General features: G+C 37.4%; 1 protein-coding gene across 2 annotated transcripts in view; it reads left to right on the top strand.

Annotated features, from left to right (window-relative positions):
- NSF (N-ethylmaleimide sensitive factor, vesicle fusing ATPase) overlaps positions 1 to 18,320 on the top strand; it is a 150,543-nt gene that overhangs the window by 13,473 nt on the left and 118,750 nt on the right. For both annotated transcript variants that reach the window (XM_061392196.1, XM_061392195.1), the window contains exons 2-5: positions 5,175 to 5,260; positions 7,208 to 7,307; positions 9,878 to 9,917; positions 17,467 to 17,633. In XM_061392196.1, the coding sequence (XP_061248180.1) occupies positions 5,175 to 5,260; positions 7,208 to 7,307; positions 9,878 to 9,917; positions 17,467 to 17,633 (393 nt within the window). The remainder of the gene's footprint in view (positions 1 to 5,174; positions 5,261 to 7,207; positions 7,308 to 9,877; positions 9,918 to 17,466; positions 17,634 to 18,320) is intronic.

Raw genomic sequence — 18,320 nt, 5'->3', positions numbered from 1 at the left:
TGCTTCTAATTCATCACTGTAAAGTAATGACATAGAGGACGACTTTGTACATAAAAGTTCTCTATATTTTAAATTATTTTCCTAAGATAAGGGTTATTTATTGTAAAAATAGTTCCAACCATTCAGAACTCTGAAAAGTGAGGATGTTTCACTTATACCTTCTTGTTTCACCTCAGTGATAACTACTGTTAACAATTTACTATGTCTTTTGTAATTAAAAACCGTGCTCTACATACTATTTTTAATACTGTTTTATACCTTTTTAAAACTTAGCACTATATTGTGGATATTCCCCTTGTCAGTATGTACAGAGGTACCTTGACCTTTTAGATTGCTGCATACTTGTAATGCTTTTAACCATGGTGCTATTCATGGCATTTATTTAGCTTTAGGTTGTGAATTTTTTTTTCTATTACAAACGATTATTGCATATCTCTATAATGGTCATAATAGCTGAGGTTTATTGAGTATTTACTCAGTACCAGGTAAATCATAGTATCTCCTTTAATCCTCTTGTGTATGTTTGGGTAGATGTGGATTTTTTCCCATGTCCTCATGTTTCTGTTCCTGTCCAGGGGGAGAGTAGAACTTTAGATCAAATTTCTTGCCTCTTAAGGAAGAATTATTACAGAGGAAAAAAAAAGTCTTAACTCTTCTCCAGAGGAAGAATCGCCAATCTTAGTATGAGACACACACAGGAGTGTAGGTTTTATAGTTCCTTTTTTTACATTCTGGGCCCAGGACTAGCAGGCCAGTATGGTCAGTAACCTTAGACTGGCCTTTTAGAGGTAGATCTGGCCATTCTCCTAGTTTGTGATTCCTACAGTTGAGATGAGACCTTGTTGGAAAGTGAGCTGTCTGTCCTGGAAACCTAGCTATCTCTCTTTCAGTAGGCAAGAGATTGGGTCTCTTGATTAGGTCTTTGTTGCATGAGTGTAGGTACCTTATGGGAGAAGGCAATGGCACCCCACTCCAGTACTCTTGCCTGGAAAATCCATGGACGGAGGAGCCTGGTAGGCTGCAGTCCATGGGGTCGCTAAGAGTCCGGCACAACTGAGCGACTTCACTTTCACTTTTCACTTTCATGCATTGGAGGAGGAAATGACAACCCACTCCAGTGTTCTTGCCTGGAGAATCCCAGGGATGGGGGAGCCTGGTGGGCTGCCGTCTATGGGGTCACACAGAGTCGGACATGACTGAAGCGACTTAGCAGCAGCAGCAGCAGGTACCTTATATCCAAACTATATTTTGTAGTTTGAACAATTTATACTATCTTTTCAATGGGAATTATTGGAGATTGCCCAACCATTAAAAAAACCAGACTGTCATTTCTCAACTTCACTGAGGTATAACCTCTGCACAATAAAATCTGATCAAGACATAGAACTATCTCAAAAAATTACTTCTTGCTTTTTTGCTGTCCATTTCACCCCCATCCCAGTTGATCACTGATTCTGTGTGTATATGGTTATTCTAGATTAATTTTGCCTTTTCTGAGATTTCATCTGATTATAAGATGAGGCTTAAATAACTTAAGCACCTGGCTTTACTCAGCGTTATGTTTTGAGGTTTACACATGCCGTTACCTATATCAGGACGTGGTTTCTTTTTAATTGCTGGGTGGTGTCCATTGTATGCCTGTGCAACAGTTTGTTTATCCATCGACTGTTGGCAGATCTTTGTGTTGTTTCCATTTTTGATTTATGAATAAAGTTGCTGTGGACATTTGTGTACAAGTCATCGTTTTCATTTCTCTTGACTTAAAACCTAGGGATAGATCTGCTGGGGCACACTGGCCTTTTAAGAAACTGCCTCACACCTTTGCCAGTATTTAGTGCTGTCAGCTTTTTACATTTTCCTTTGTGTGTTTGTGTGTGTTTCTTTTGAATACCAAAACGGGAAGTCTTTTCTTTTTTTTTCCAATATAATTTTGTAAAGGAATTGTAAGGCCTTACAGGATGTCAGGAGGTTCATCTATGTGAATAGTTACTAGTCTGAGATGCATAATGTGAAGGGTATTCTTACAGGCTCTCCTCAAGATTACTATAGGACATACAAGTTTGACTTATTTCTACCTATCACTTTAGTCCTGCAGAACTTCAGAATTTTAATAGAAATTATTATTTCAGGAGTCATAGCAGAGTGATTCCGTAGGCCTGAAGACAGGTTATTACTGATGGCCTTTCTCTCACTGCTTTAGACTAGCAACGTCCAATAAAACTGTATGCAGTGATCCCTAATAGCCACGTGTGGCTCTCGAAATGTGACTAGTACACCTGAAGAACTGAGTTTTAAAATTTTAACTAGTTTTAATTTTAATAACGTGTCTAGTGGTTATTTTATTGCACAGTACATTTCTAAAATGTTATTTTTCAGGAAACACATAGTTGAGCGAGACTTGTTAGTTGAGCTGTCTCTGGAGCAGGTTCATATAGGTTGTCCTACTTCCCTTTCCTGTGGAGGAATTTGTGTCTCTGGAGACATGTAACCTAGGCCTGAAGCACCACAGAGAAGACCAGTGGATTCATGAGTGTTGCAGTTATTTGTAATGAGGTCTTTTAATTAGGTACTGCACGCTTTGTTTTTGTTTTTTTTTAATTTTGCCCTACTAATTCTTCAGTAAAAAATAAAGCATATACTTAAAAATCTAATTTTTAAAGTGAACCTTTGAATGAAAGTATGTTATTTAAATTTGAAAAACGGCAGTGTTGTCCAGAGGAGTCCTGGTTACACCCCTCTCCCATTTTTTTTTGGGATGAGAAGAAGCCAGTTCTCTTCCTATACTTTAAAGGCTCTCACATAAGTAATGATGTAATTAGTTAGTCACTCAGTTGTGTCCGACTCTCTGCGACTTGATGGACTGTAGCCCTCCAGGCTCCTCTGTCCATGGAATTCTCCAGGCAAGAGTATTGGCATGAGTTGCGTGCCCTTCTCTAGAGGATCTTCCTGATGCAGGGATTGAACCTGGGTCCCATGCATTGCAGGCAGATTCTTTACCATCTGAGCCACCAGGGAAGCTCAATGATACAATTACTTCTGCTAAAGTTTCCTTTAAAGGTTTGTTGAGATTTTCATACTTTTGAGAAGCAATGAATTAATTTTTTACATTTCAAGTTATTAAGGAAAACATTTTATAGTCTTTAGACAGTTAATTGTTCTAGTAACTCAAATAGTTAAACCTGTAACTAAAATTTCCTGTCAGTTTCAATCTGTTCATTTCATAGTAGTTATGTGGACATTGTGGCTGGGCTTTTGTCATTGTTTCCTAGAGGTAAGGTCAGTATTAGAAAAACTGTGGAATTTTCCTTTGCCATTATTGTGATAAGTAAACAGCATTTATTTATAGGGACTTAGATTCTGATGAGAAAATGAGATATTCTGCTTGGCTTGCCATAAAAACACAGATGCTTCTAGATTCCAGTAGGGAGGCCTTTTGCTCATAGCATCTGTTTCAGTTACCCAGCCAGATGACTTCTACAGACTTTTTCGCTCTTTTAAAGGACACCAAATCTTTGACAAGAAAGCAAGTTCACAAAGGAAAAGGTTAAGTTAGCCTTTTGTAAATTTTTAAATAACTTTGGGTGTATCGATTCTGTGTTAGTTAAATTGTATCACTTCCTAAATAACCTTGAAATGTCCTTTGCATCCATGTTCTTTGAATTGTTTATTTTGCTGTTGAGGTAGATTGTATTGATCCATAAGTTCTTCTGTTCAACAAATGTTTGATGAGCACTGACTGTATCCAGGCCCTGTCTTAGCCTTGAGAACCGTAGACATGAACAGGGTACAGTCTCAGTCCTTGAGAGTCTTATGTCTTTCATGCAGTATAAACAGACAGTGAAAATATTCTTCCATTTGACATTTGTCTTTTCAGGAGGGGAAGGTGTTTAGGAAGGTCTTCTAGAATATGTAATTCCTGAGCTGAGAAATTGTGGGATGAGTAGGTGTTGACTAGGCAAGGGGCTTGGAGTTAGGGAAGAGAGGAGAATGTAAGAGAAAGAAGCTTTTGTAGGTGAGAGAGACCCCCGGGGTGAGTGGGAAGCAAGGTCTGCACATTTGGTCAGGTGGCTGGTCAAACTGTGACTGTGGGCAGAACTACTGTCTCATTCGGAAAGCAGACTTGTGACCTGAACCTTATTTGTGTCGTGTTCTAAATTATACCCCGAAGGATTATCCTGCAAACCCTTCAGGTGCACATGCCCCACTTTAGAGTCCATTGCTCTGAACGGCTGGGATAGCTGTGTTGAAACTAGCCTTCTAGTTTCAAACAAAAGCAAAGCAGAGTAATTTATTTCCCTCTATAAATTTGTATTTGGAAGACAAATTTATGGAGAATCAGCTTTGGCTTGATGTTTGAAGAATGAGCACGTTAGTCATAAACAGACTACGAATGTCATATCTCACTAACTAGGAAACCCTAGAGGATGGAGGAAAGATTATTGGTTACATACCTTGTATGAAGGAATGTTTTTCTCATTGCTGTTGGCCAAAAGGACAGTTAATTGCCATTTTATATTAAATATACCTGTAATTATTTTTGTTGGGAGATACTTGGAAGATAGCTTTTATTAGTCTATAGGAGATATGGTTCATACTACTTGGAATCTCTTATGAAGAAATGCTTTTTCATGATACACTTTATCAAATTTATATCATTGCATTTTTATCAGTCAGAATCTTTTATTTTTTGAAGAAATGGAAAACCCAACCCAAGTAAGCTTGAAGGAAAGGGGATTTATTGACTCAGCCAACTTTCAGAACTGGTCTCCAGGGCTTTAACTTCTTTGTCATGTCTGAGTTTCAAGGTATCTGTCTTTCTCACCTTTGCTTTCTCTGGGATAGTTTTATTCTTTCAGAGCAGAAAGTCCTTCTTCATGTGGTAGTGATATAAGGGAGAGTACCTTCTCGCACCTGTCTATGTAAAATCCTATGGATGGATTAGGACTCTGATGATGGCCTGTGTGCTGTGATTGGCAGGCCCACAGGAGCGCATGGAATGGGAAAGGAACAGTTTCTGAAAGGCAGGATTTGCTATTACCACAGAGGAAGGGGTGCCAGGAGTCAAAAACATTGTGTTTATTACAAGTAATGGGAAATAGAGAACAGGAAGGCATAACATATTCTTTAAGGATATAAAAGGTGATTTAATTTTGTTTTCCTAATCATTCTTATAGAGTATGCAAGCTGCAAGATGTCCTACAGATGAATTATCTTTAACTAACTGCGCAGTTGTGAATGAAAAGGATTTCCAGTCTGGCCAGTGAGTATCTGACTTCATTTTCTTCTTACCTGCAAAGTGGTATTTTAGAAACTTGTCAAGAGTCATTTTTTTTTTTTTTTGGAAACCTTGGAGTGTAAGTTTTTAAATTCCTCTTGCTGAATTGGAAAATGGAAGAGATGAAAAAGAGTTGTATATTTACTGCATCAAATTTTGGTAAATATAGTGTTTTCTAAGTCATGCATAATTTTTTATATGTAACTTTATTTTTCCATTGGTTTTCTTAGCAGAGCTAAGCATACTGGTTATATGACTCATTATATAGCGTAGTCATTAGGTTTTTGGCTCTGGAGCAGATGGTCTGCATTTGGATCCTGGCTCTGCCTATTACAAACTGGGTGACTGTGGGTAGGTTATTTACCCTGACTGTGCCTCAGTGTGTCGACCTGTACAATGGGGATGACGACACCATCTTCCTCAGGGTATGTGTGAATATTGAGTTACACAAATAAATCACTTAGAACAGTGCCTACCACATTAGTAGGTCCTTAACAAATATTAGCTGTTTGATCATTGTTACTCTGACAACCCAAGAGACAAGAAAATTGGAAGATGATCAACTGTAGAATCTTAACAAGCATTTTTCATGGTTATTTAAAAAAATACGCATATTTATTTTTTAATTGAAAGTTAATTGCTTTTCAGAATTTTGTTATTTTCTGTCATACAACATGATTCATTGTCATTTATTTCAGTTCATTCACATCACCCACTGCCCAAACTTCTAAATACCATGCTACCAAGTTCAGTGCCATCCACAGTGCTTCTAAGGTTGGTAGAAATAAGGACATGAAGGGGCAGTACCAGAAGGCAGGCTAGGGAAATGAGGAAGGAAGTGGGATTTTAGCTGAGCCTTTTTCTGTTTTTAAAACTATCTTCGAAATACGTGAGTCTCACAGAATTAGAATTGCTGTTTGTGGTTTTTGTCCTCAGAGTAGAGGGCTACATTATGTGATAGTATTACCATTCTTTCCAGTCCTAAAAGTTCTGTGATGCAAAACTTTCTACATATAAACTGGACTATATATTATATATAATCAGTGTGAGAATTTGCTTATGGAATTCTTTTACATGTCAAGTGTTTACTACACATGATGGGGTTACTTAAAATATAGTGGCTATAAGGAACTTGTGTCCTACTGACAAAATGATATGTATAGAAATGTTAGCCATTAATATTTTTTAAAATTATAGTATTCTAATAAAAAAAGATAGTGTTGCTGTAACAAGAGTTTGAAGCTTCTGTCTCCTACACAGTCTTCTGAGTTTCTTGGTATAGGAGATTTATCATAAGATAACTATATTTCATCTGTTTACTTGCTGTGTTTACTTCTGAGCAGGGTGAATTAGAACAAAATGCTTTGAAATAGTAAATATTGATATCTATATGAAAGCTGATATATTTCATGAAAATTTTTCATTTTTACCACCTTTTAAATTTTATAGGCTGTTATTCTTTCAACCTGTTGTGGAAATCTGCAAAGAGATTTAAGGAATAGTCCTAAAAACTTTTTTTGGACTGCCATATCCATGGCTCTTCTATCTCTGGTTCTTGTTCCTTTAGTCTAGTTAGTGTGTGAAATAATTCTCAGGAGAGGAAATTCATCTAATTTTTACTTAGCATCAAGTAAATCAGTGCCTTCAATTTTATGTAAACTGGAAATGTAATGAGGTTTATGTTTTGAACGGCATGTACTCTCTTGAACTTGGTCTTGATTCTGCTTGATGTCTGTTTGGCCCAAGGTGGTCCTTACACCTAGAAAACATTGTGAATTGCTGACAATTTGTGGTCCTATTTCTTCAGGACTCATATAATGCCATGCTTTCACTCGGTCCTCATCAAGCATCATCTGTTGGAAATGAGCATATTAGAGTTGATGTTCTTTATTTCCTTTGACATGGAGTGTTGACTGTGTTTCTGTCTTGTAGGCACGTGATTGTGAGGACCTCCCCCAACCACAGGTACACATTTACACTGAGGACACACCCATCTGTGGTTCCAGGGAGCATTGCATTCAGCTTACCTCAGGTAACTAGGAAGTGAATTTATTCTCCTCTAATCTTGAAAGTTGTAGAAGAATCAATTCATTTAAAGCAAGCTGTATCACCCTGTAGTGGTATTGATTCATATTGATGAAAACGATCTAGGTGTTATATAAGGAATTTAAAGATACGTTCTTAATTGCCAATTTTTACCGTATCTGTATTTTATTGCCTTGATTTTTTTCCCCTAATTAAAAAAAATAATTCTGCAGTGATATCAGTTAGCTATCAGTGTCAAGTTATTTTAATGTTAGCTCTCAGGGTAATAGAGAATATATAAAAATAGCACTTACATCTAAAATTGACGTCTAATAATAGCGTTTTTAAATACAATGATGTTAGACTAAAGAACATGATATGAGTAGGGCTTCCCTGATGGCTCAGTGATAAAGAATCTGCCTTCAGTGCAGGAGACACAGGAGCATGTGGGTTCGATCCCTGAGTCAGGAAGATCCCCTGGAGAAGGAAATGGGAACCCACGCCAGTATTCTTGCCTGGAGAATCCCATGGACAGAGGAGCCTGACTGGCTACATTCCAAACAGTCAAGTCGAACATGCCTGAGTGACTAAGCACAGTTGTTATATCAAATTACAGCCTAACTTGCTGGGCTTCCATAATAAGTGGAAGGATTATGATTAAATTTATAGCTGTTGGTAGAGTCTGTGGAGGAGAAATTGCCTAACACTCTTGCAGGCACATAATATGTAATACAGGAGCATCGGAAGTACTAGTCTGTGTCCTTTCCTCCCTTGTCATCTTACTCAGGCTGCTGATCCTTAGTCCTAAACAGTGCAAATGCAACCCATACCTCCTGTACTATGCCAGTTGATTGCTGCCCTCCCACCTCTGGAGGTTTAGGGAAAGAGATCAAAAGGAGAATTAACTCCTTAAGGAACTGTTAAAGATCTCTTGAATTCCTCACATGTTATGGGAAATCTTCATTTGCTATTCCCTTTCCCCCTTTTGAATGCCTCTGCAGTATCAGGACTGCTTTTTGCATTTGTTTATATAGATCAAAGGTTTGGAATGTTCTAGAGCTTACCAGCTTTCTCAGAGCTAAATTTGGGACTCAGCTGGCCAGAAATGGGATTTCTAACCATTTTTCCTTGTCTGTCTGCTTTAAAAAAATTTTCCCCAATATTTACTACAAACCAAGTACTACTCTTAAGTGCTTTTGCATGTGTTCCCTCATTGACTTCTGTCAACAACCCCAGATGATGGATAGTATTCTTATCATCCTTGAGGCTATCTCTGGGTGTAGAGCCTAAATGTGGCTGCTTTGTGACCCCAAATCTGGGCTCAACCAGTGTGCCTCTGCGTTTCCGGTTGGCCGAAAGTGGAATGGAGTATGACAGAAGAGAAAAGTGAAGGGTGGAGAGGAAGTGAGAAAGCTGGGAGGGAGAGCACTTGTTGCATGTATTCAAAACGCAGCATCTTCTTAACCCCTCACCACCACAAAGTTCACGAAGTTCAGATGAGTAGACAAACTTGTTTTTCAGCCAAAGATTATTTTTCTCACTGTTCTTTGAAGTGTTGTCAGGAAGTACTCATTTTGAATCTATATCAAGCCAGTCCTGAATTCCTGCCTGAACACAATCTGTCCTGCCTCTGTATATTCTTGCCATTGTAACCAGTCGGTACCTAGGGAGAAGCTAAAAGCCTTGTCACAAATGCCTGACGCTTCTTTGGCTAGTACACAAAGAGTCGTCATGACCATCTAATGATTTGAATCCCTGCTTGGTTTCATTATTGTCTATCTGATGAGTTCTGATTTATTTTTCATGAATTGAATATCTTTCTTTTTGTGCTACTGTATCAAACAGTATAACTGTCCACAGTACATTTAGAATCTGAAATGTCTGATACTCCGAAGGCCTTCAGGAGTGTTAAAATATTATGCAAAGGAGCATCCTACTCAGTGGTGCCGGCTTTACTGTAAAAAGGCAAACTTTCTACATTTTGAGGACAGATATTCAGGTATAAATAAACTCTAGCATATGTTTGCTAGGGCGGCTGTAACAAAGTACCACAAACTAGGTGGCTTAAAATAACAGAAATTTATTCTCCCACAGTTCTGGAGGCAGAAGTCTGAAATCAAGGTGTCAGCAGGGCCGTGTTCTCTCTGAAGGCACTAGGAAAAAATCTGTTCCATGCTTAGCTTCTGGTGTAGCAGACAGTCTTTGATGTTCATTGACTGGTGGCTGTGTCACTTCAGTCCCTGCCTTCACTGTCCCATGACTTTTTCCCCATTTGACTGTGTCTCTCTTTTCTTATAAGGAAGCCATATTGGCTTAGAGTCTATCTTAATTCATTGTGACCTCATCGTACCTTGATATCATCTGCAGAGACCCTGTTTCCAAATGCTGTCACATTCATTGGAGCTGGGGGCTAAGGCTTTAATGTATCTTTTTTGTGGGACACGGTTCAACACTTAACAGCCATGGTTTAGTCTTGGAATGTGTACATGAAATTCACAGAAATCCAGTTTTCCTCGTTTCTCTAATTTTGATGTGGTATTAAGTGTCTTTTTTTCCCCCCTCTCTTTTGTTTTACAGCGAAAATGGGCTGGACTTTCTATTGGACAAGAAATAGAAGGTAGGTATATTTTTTAGCTATCTGAGGTAGATTCTCTTTACAATTTTCTCATAGAGATCTGTGCAGCTTTCTTTTCATCCATGTTACAGTTAGGTGTATGAGAATGGAAAGTAAGTAGTTAGTTACTCTGTCTACTTGTTATATGTCTGGGTATTCCTGGGAAAGGAACAGCCACATATTCATAGCTCACAGAAAAAGTACAAGGTAAATTTTTGCACAAATTACCTTTAAGAGCACTGTGTAAAAGTGCTGAGACAGAACAGGAGTGGAGGAATTGATTGGAGACTGGATAATTAGCCAGAGAAATCTTTCTAGCACTGGAGTTTTGAGCATGATTATGAAGTAGGAGAAAAGCATGACATGATAGTGACAAGGAACAAAGGCTCTTCAGATGAGAAATAAAACAAAAGGCACTGGGATGGGAGCAAGCAAATTATAGGCATCGCTCATAAGTGATGGTTGAAAGGTTTTGCCTGAATGGGTTGTATTAAGTGATGAGAGGTGGAGTACGCAGTTAGTGGGCGGCCTGGAAATACATACTGAAATTTTTGGATTTTACACAAACACACTTAGAAGTCTTGAATAAGCCCATCAAAATCCTACCTTTAGAAAAGAGTTCTAATGTCATTGTGGAGTATATAGCAAGGAGTGGGAAGAATACAGGAGGGAAGGACAATTGCTGGGAGGTTATTTGACTTGCCTGGAATTAAGCTGAATAGGACTTTGTGAAATTATGGCTATGGAAAAAATTTTTTAAAGTTGAAATTATGTTAAAGAGGAATAATTGGTATTACATGGTGATTCCATTTTACTGTATACTGAGATGTATTTTCTAATGTCTTTGTTTAAAAAGATAAATCAGGTTTAGGGTAAGGAGAAGAAAGGGTGGCAGTACTTAAGAAAACTGTGGACTTTTAAAATGTGTTATAAAGTCATCATAGTTCATTAGGGAAGGATATGGAAAGCAATTTATGACTTAAGGGAAAAAAAAAAAGACTAAGCCACTTGTGGTTTATAAACCAAAGAGCTAAGTGAAAACTGGTATTGTTTCTTAGTCATTGTGGCAAAGTTGGGGAAATGAAGTGTGAAGTGTTTTTTAAGACCTAAAAAAATTCATATTATGGAAAGGTTACAAAAACAATACAGAGATATCTTCTAAAAGATACCATTTGACTCTAATCTATACAATAGTTAATCTTTATATTCTGCCTTCCTCTTTCTCCTCTCATTTTGTAATTAATTGCTTCCTTTTTTTTCCAAGTTTTAAGTCTTTTTTTTTTTTAGTGGAAGAAGCAACTTTTTAAAAGTTGAGATATAATTGACATATTATATTATATTAGTTTCAAGTATGCATGACTGCTAAGTCACTTCAGTCCTGTCCGACTCCATGCAACCCTATGGACTGTAGCCTGCCAGGCTCCTCTGTCCATGGGGATTCTCCAGGCAAGAATACTGGAGTGGGTTGCCCTGCCCCGCTCTAGGGGATCTTCCAGATCCAGGGATCAAACCCTCGTCTCTCGTGTCTCCTGCACTGGCAGTCAGGTTCTTTACCACTAGCACCACCCTGATGCTGGGAAAGATTGAAGGCAGGAGGAGAAGGGGACGACAGAGGATGAGATGGTTGGATGGCATCACCGACTCGATGGACATGAGTTTGAGCAAGCTCTAGGAGTTGGTGAAGGACAGGGAAGCCTGGCGTGCTGCAGTCCATGGGGTTACAAAGAGTCGGACACAACTGAGCGACTGAACTGAACCATCTGACATAATGATTTGATATTTATGTACATTGTGAAATGCTTACCACAATAAATCTAGTTAACATCTGTCACAAGATTTTTTTTCTTGTGATAACAACTCGTAAGGTCTACTCTATTAGCAACATTCAAGTGTGCGATACAGTATTACTATAGTCACCATGATGTACATGTTGGTTCATTTCTTTCTATGGTATTTATACACTGTGCTGTGCTGTGCTCAGTTGCTTCAGTCATGTTCAACTCTTTGCGACCTCATGGACTGTAGCCCACCAGGCTCCTCTGCCCATGGGGATTCACTAGGCAAGAATACTGGAGTGGGTTGCCATGCCCTCCTCCAGGATTTACATGCTATTCTTCCACAAATGACCCCATATTTGTTTTAGTCTCAGTTCTACAATAAATCTCTTAAATGATCATGATCAGTCCTTTTGCCAGTTTCTACTTGGTTGGATAAAACCTATCCTCTAGTAGATTCTTCCAGAAGGTATATATGTGTATAGTGTTTCCTAAGTTCTTGGATATTCAAACTTTTTTCTTTTATATCTTTGATGCCTTTAAGGGAAACTTAGTTGGATATAAAATTTTTGGCTTTTCTTTCCTTGAATTTCTTGAAAATACTGTATCACATTGCCTTATTTTGTATCAAACTGTTGAGAAATCTGATGCCAGTCTTATTTTCTTACCTTTATAAATAATTTGATTTTTTTGCCTGGGAGCCCTGAGGGGTTTTCTGTCTTTAAATTCAAATATCCTTATTAGAATATTGCTTGGAATTGGCCATTCTGGGTCAACAACTCAGCTATACATTAATGTGTAGATATAAATTTTGTCTATTTCCAAAAGATTTTCTTAGGTTTTGGTTTAAAATATTAGTTCTGACTGAATTGTTTTGATTTTCTTCTCCAGGGCTCTAATTATATATGTATTTTAGGCCTTATCTCTCTTACATCTCAGCTGCTTTCTCTCTGTTCTTTGTAAATGCTTTATTTTTATTATCTTAGTTGTTTTCTTGTCTTCATTCACTGCCTCTTATTAAATATTAACTTGAATCTATTCTTCCATGGACACTTTGTAATATATTATTCACTTCTGAGTAATTTTGTTTTTCCTCGATTTCTTTCCTGTGTTTGATAAATTCATTGCATTTCTTTTATTAATATTTGTCTGTTTCTGTTCTTAGTTTTTAATCTTCTGACTTTAGGTGTTTTGTTATATGTCTAAGTACTTGTTTGAGGATACTTAATTTAGTTTAAAATGTTATGTATATTTTCTATTTCATAATTGATCTTTTTAGAGAAGACAGCTGAAATGCTGTAATACTTTGTTATTTGTTATGTTTTCTTTACAGAAACTTTGTGGAATTATTATTTTTTTTGTTTCATATGATTTTGTAGGCAAAATTATTAGTGCAAGAGCATTCTTTCCTGTTAGTGTAGAGAAGGGCAGTTTCTTTAATAATGGTGAGGTGGGGTAGGTAGAAAGGTTGGTTGGTATAGCTTATTTCTGTTTGGTTTCTGTGTGATCCCTAATTTTCCTCTCTTCCTGTCTTCTTTCCTTTATTGCCATGTCTTGAAGGGCACCACCCTTTCTATTTCTGTCTGATTCTTTCCAGTGATTCTTTGATGTTACTACTTCCAGTTCTACTTACTTTCAGGTCCCTTCTGGGTACCTAGCGTCTTGGATTACCAAGTCCCAAACCTGTGTATAGTGTTTTGGCTTTTGCTATTACACTTTCTCTTTTGAGGGGTGATTTTTGTTTGTATTTTCCCTATGTACTGCTTTCCCTTCTATTTTTCCACAGTGGGAGCTCTGTCTGATCTTGTTACATATTTCTCTATTTTCAAGTAATTTGAGTTTTGTGATATTCTGTGTCTCTTAGTAATGCTGACGGTGTGGACTGTGCGTAGCATTATTTGTTCTCCTTGCGGTTCCCACAGAGTTTTAGGAGGATGTGTGGGAATGTTCAGATTCACATTCAGATCCTCTGGATCCAAGCTTTTGGAGATATTCAAAGATACATTTACTTTAAACTGCTTGAAAGAAAGCAATTACTTAAAGCAGTTGCCTGGAACACATTATGAGCCTAGTCTGTAGTCAAGATGCCTGAGAAGAGAAGTTGGTAAAGTGGAAGGAGAGAGTATCCTCTTTCTCATTTAGGAACTTGGCAACTTACTGTTTGTTTGTTTGTTTTTTCTGAATCAGAAGGAACTTAAATATTGGGATTATCTTTATTTGGTCTTTTCTTTGTAGAAGTAGGATTAAAGATAAAATTTTTCGCCTAGGGGTGAAAATAAAGGAAATTAGATAAGATAACTGGTAGTGAATGTTGGAGAATTAGTGCTTTCTAAACTTGCCTCACAGAAACACCTGGGGAGTTCTGTTTTTTTTTTTTAAAGATTCTCAGGCCCCTCCCTTGGGGAGTCTAATTCATGAATCTGTGTTTTTAACAATCACCCTTAAGTAGTTGTTATCAGTCACATTTTTGGGAACATTGACATAAGTGATTCCCTTAACTGTCACCTCCTCACTTGAAAGCATAGCGTGAATTTCAGCTGAGACAGTGCAGGAGTTCGGCACCAAAGGGAAGTAGGTCAGTGCCTGAAGCCAGGGTTCCCTGTTTGTGGACACTGTCAGAGATAAAAATGAACACTTGTTAAATCTAATGAGAAGACCAATGTGTATGAGGCTTAGGTTTCTAATTTTCTTAAACTTACTTTTCTAAATATGAATGTTCTTAAGTTTTAATGCAGATAAATTCTGTTGTGAAAAAGAAAATTCAAGATGAAATGAAAAAATGTGTTTTGTGGCCTTAAATTGTGTTTAAAGCATTCTCCTGCTACCAGAAATGCTTACCTTGAATGTAAAATCAGTTCTTTAAAAAGGCAAATCAAACAGACCTAATTGGCAGAATTATAAAACTTAAGTGTTCAGATGGGACTAAGGTGGAGTAAGCTTGAGGTAAGGAAGGGTTTGGGGGCCTGATTGTTGTCATGATGTAGCATAAAGGTACAAAGCTTTTTCAGTGTAAGTAGCTGCTGCTGCTGCTAAGTCGGTTCAGTCATGTCAAACTCTGTGCAACCCCATAGACAGCAGTCCACCAGGCTCCTCCATCCTTGGGATTCTCCAGGCAAGAACACTGGAGTGGGTTGCCATTTCCTTCTCCAATGCATGAAAATGGAAAGTGAAAGTGAAGTCGCTCATTTGTGTCCAACTCTTAGCGACCCCATGGACTGCAGCCTACCAGGCTCCTCCGCCCATGGGATTTTCCAGGCAAGAAAATGAGTGGGTTGCCATTGTCTTCTCCGAGTGTAAGTAGAGGTGTAGACAAAGAGAGAATAGGAAGTTTGGTATGAAGGGGAGTGTTTATTCAAAGATTCTAAAACAGGAGTTCTGTCTGTAAGCAGAATTTTTTAGTCAGGTCAGTGATTTTAGTTCTCAGACTAAATCTTCTACAAGAATCATTTAGTTTTCTCTCTGGAAGTACCATGTTTTAAGTATTGCAGACTGATGTTCATTCAGTTAACACGTTTTTTTGAACCTGTCTTTGTAATGCCTGTTCAAAGCACTGGCTGTAATTTTTTGTTTATAAATTAATCTTTGATGTTAAATTACTATTGGTCATAAAATAAACATTTTTAACCTTTTGGCCCTTTGCTCCTTGTTGAAACCCTCAGGGCATCTGTCCCTTTGGGGGCTGATGATGGCGCTGACCATGGTGCTGCCTGTGAAACTGTCCATGGTACTGCCGTAGCATTTGAAATTGTAACAACTTAGTCTTTTCTGTTTAGGAACATTGACCTTAAATTAAGATGCATTTGAAAACTATAGTTGGTATTGATGATATTTTAATAACGTATTCAAATTTCTTGGTATAAGAATGGTTCAAACACCTGTACATATTCATGCATATATGTATACACACACATGGTGATGCCATGAAATTGTTTTGGAGTCTTTAATGCACAAAATTGTGTTATACTGTGCAGCCCTTTCTGAATTATACTTTTTTCACTCAATATTATGTTTTAATGGACCATTCATCTTTATTAAATATATATCAGATTTTAATTTTAAGTGCTACACATTATTCTACATTATGACTATGCCACATTTTATTCATCATTTCCTGACTGATAAGCATTTTTAAAATGTTTGACTATTAGAAATAATGCTGCAATGAACCTCCCTGTAACTTTCTTTTTAGACACATGTTTAAGAGTCTTCTGGGGACAGACCCCTGGAAATGAGATTGTTGATCAGCTTATTTATTTTCCATTAATAATTCATCCTATAAATATTTCTTATGGAGAAACAACTAAGCTCTCTTATGAAAATCACTCAGAATGTAATCTGTACTTCCTAGGAAGGACACAAAAATAACACAACATGCAGAAGTGGAGGCCAGAGAGTATTCTGAAACTCTCAGCTGAGATTTGAGCTTATATTTGATCTTCAGCAAATTTTCCAACCCTCCATCCTGGCTTTCTTTGTTATTTTGCTTTTGAAAACATATATCAAATATGTGTGTCCCCTTTATGATGGCAGACCAAAATACAAAAATATGATTAATCAAGCAATTTCATTCAAAGGATTTACAAAAAATCCTTGTACGTAACTCAATACTAGACTCAGCTAGTCTGTAAAAAATAAGTTGAGAACAGAAATTGGGCATGAAAGGACCATAAAGGTTTATCTAGCCCAGTCTTATTTTATAGGTGTGACAAATCAAGGCACAGAAAGTTTTTTACATTCGTCCATTTACTAATAGATTGAAACGCAGTTTCCAGAGTCCCTTTGTTTTGCCTCTTTTGTTACTAGTATGGAAAGTATAGGTGTTTTGCTGCTGTTGTTTCATTTAAACAGTTCGTGAATATATTAAGAATCCTGCTAACACCATTGTTTGTTTGCTGTGCTTGGTCATGTCTGACTCTTTGCGACCCCATGGACTGTAGCCCACCAGGCTTCTCTGTCCTTGAAATTTCCCAGGCAAAAATGCTGGAGTGAGTTGCCATTTTCTCCTCCTTGGGATTTTCTCAGCCTAGGAATTGAACCCACATCTCTGGCATCTTCTGCATTAGCAGGCAGATTCTTTACCACTGAGTCACCTGGGAAGCCCACAGACGCTGTTAATACAAAAATGAGCTAAAGGTCTGGTCTTTATCCTATTATGCATGTAGAACTTACTGAGGTTCCCTGAAATCATAGGTGCTCAGTAAATATTTCTGTAGTATTAAAAAAAGAAATGTCAAAGTCTTGAGTTGCTCTGGAGGAAACCCCTCTAGGAAACATTTTTTTCTCAAAGGTTTTTTTGGTTTTGTTTTGGTTTTTGTTTTGGTCCTACACTATTAATTTGCTAAAGCAAGAGTCCACACACCTCTGACCTTAGCTCTTTCTTGTGTCAAGCAAAAGTCTTGTTTGGAAACAGCATGGTATGCCATCTCCACCAGGATTTCCCATTCTGTCACTTCATCCTCTGCCTAATGAGAAGGAGGAAGATGGAGAGGGTATATGGGGACAGCTGTAATTTCCCCAGAACAGTCAGGTGAGGGGTAAAAGTACAGGAGATTGCTGTTTAGTATGTTCCAATTAAGTCAGGGGGAAGAACATCTCTAGTGGTTATTATTGTGTTTAAAAAATATCGGTGCCTTACGTATTCCTCCAATGAACGTCATGAAAAATCCCCCTTTGGTCACGTTCTAATTCATTTATGTGAAACTTTTAGTTACTTGAAGCACAGCAAGGATTTGGTGTCTCTGTGATTAAAAAAAAATGCTCCTTTGTTTCTTCCCTAGTGTCCTTATATACCTTTGACAAAGCCAAGCAGTGTATTGGCACGATGACCATCGAGATTGATTTCCTGCAGAAAAAAAGTATCGACTCCAACCCGTATGATACTGACAAGATGGCCGCAGAATTTATTCAGCAGTTCAACAACCAGGCATTCTCAGTGGGTCAACAGGTAGTTTTAAACTTTCTTTCATTTAGAGACATTCTAATCTCTGTACTTGTCCAAAATTAATTGTTTTTTAAAAGCTGAGAGGAGCTTTGCATATGAACAGCTATATCTAAGGTGAGTGATAAAAAGTGAGGGAAATATATTTGCTGAACCTCTAGCAGACTGTTTAGAAAAATTATAAATTAGGTTACAGTGTCATGTATAAGGACAGAAGCTTTTCTTTCTGTAAATTTGGGAACACTGTAGACATGTATTTCAAATTTCTTTTCTTGTCACGGGACATTTGTCTGGGGATGTCTTTCTGTTTTCCTGATGTATTTCTGTAGAAAAGTAATTCTTAACTTTTTTGGTTATGAGCTTCTTTGAGAATCTTAAGAAAATTACATGTAAATATATATTCAGTTTTTTATGGAGCTTTTGAAGCCCAGATTTTCTCTTCTTAAAAATAATATTGCTTATAAAGAAGATGAGGGTCATATATACAATGGAATATTACTGAGCCATAAAAAAGTGAAATAATGCCATTTGTAGCAACAATGATGAACCTGGAGATTATCATATTGACTGAGTGAAGTGAATCAGATAGAGGAAAACATATCCTGTGATGTCACTCTTATGTGGAATTTAATTTTAAAAAAGAAGGGAACTTATATATTAAACAGAAAAGACTTACAGCTATTGAAAACAAAC

Source organism: Bos javanicus, chromosome 19 (genome assembly GCF_032452875.1).
Source record: "Bos javanicus breed banteng chromosome 19, ARS-OSU_banteng_1.0, whole genome shotgun sequence".
NCBI lineage: Eukaryota > Metazoa > Chordata > Mammalia > Artiodactyla > Bovidae > Bos > Bos javanicus.
The sequence above is the reverse complement of the archived record's forward strand: the minus strand, read 5'-3'. Positions and strand labels throughout refer to the sequence as shown.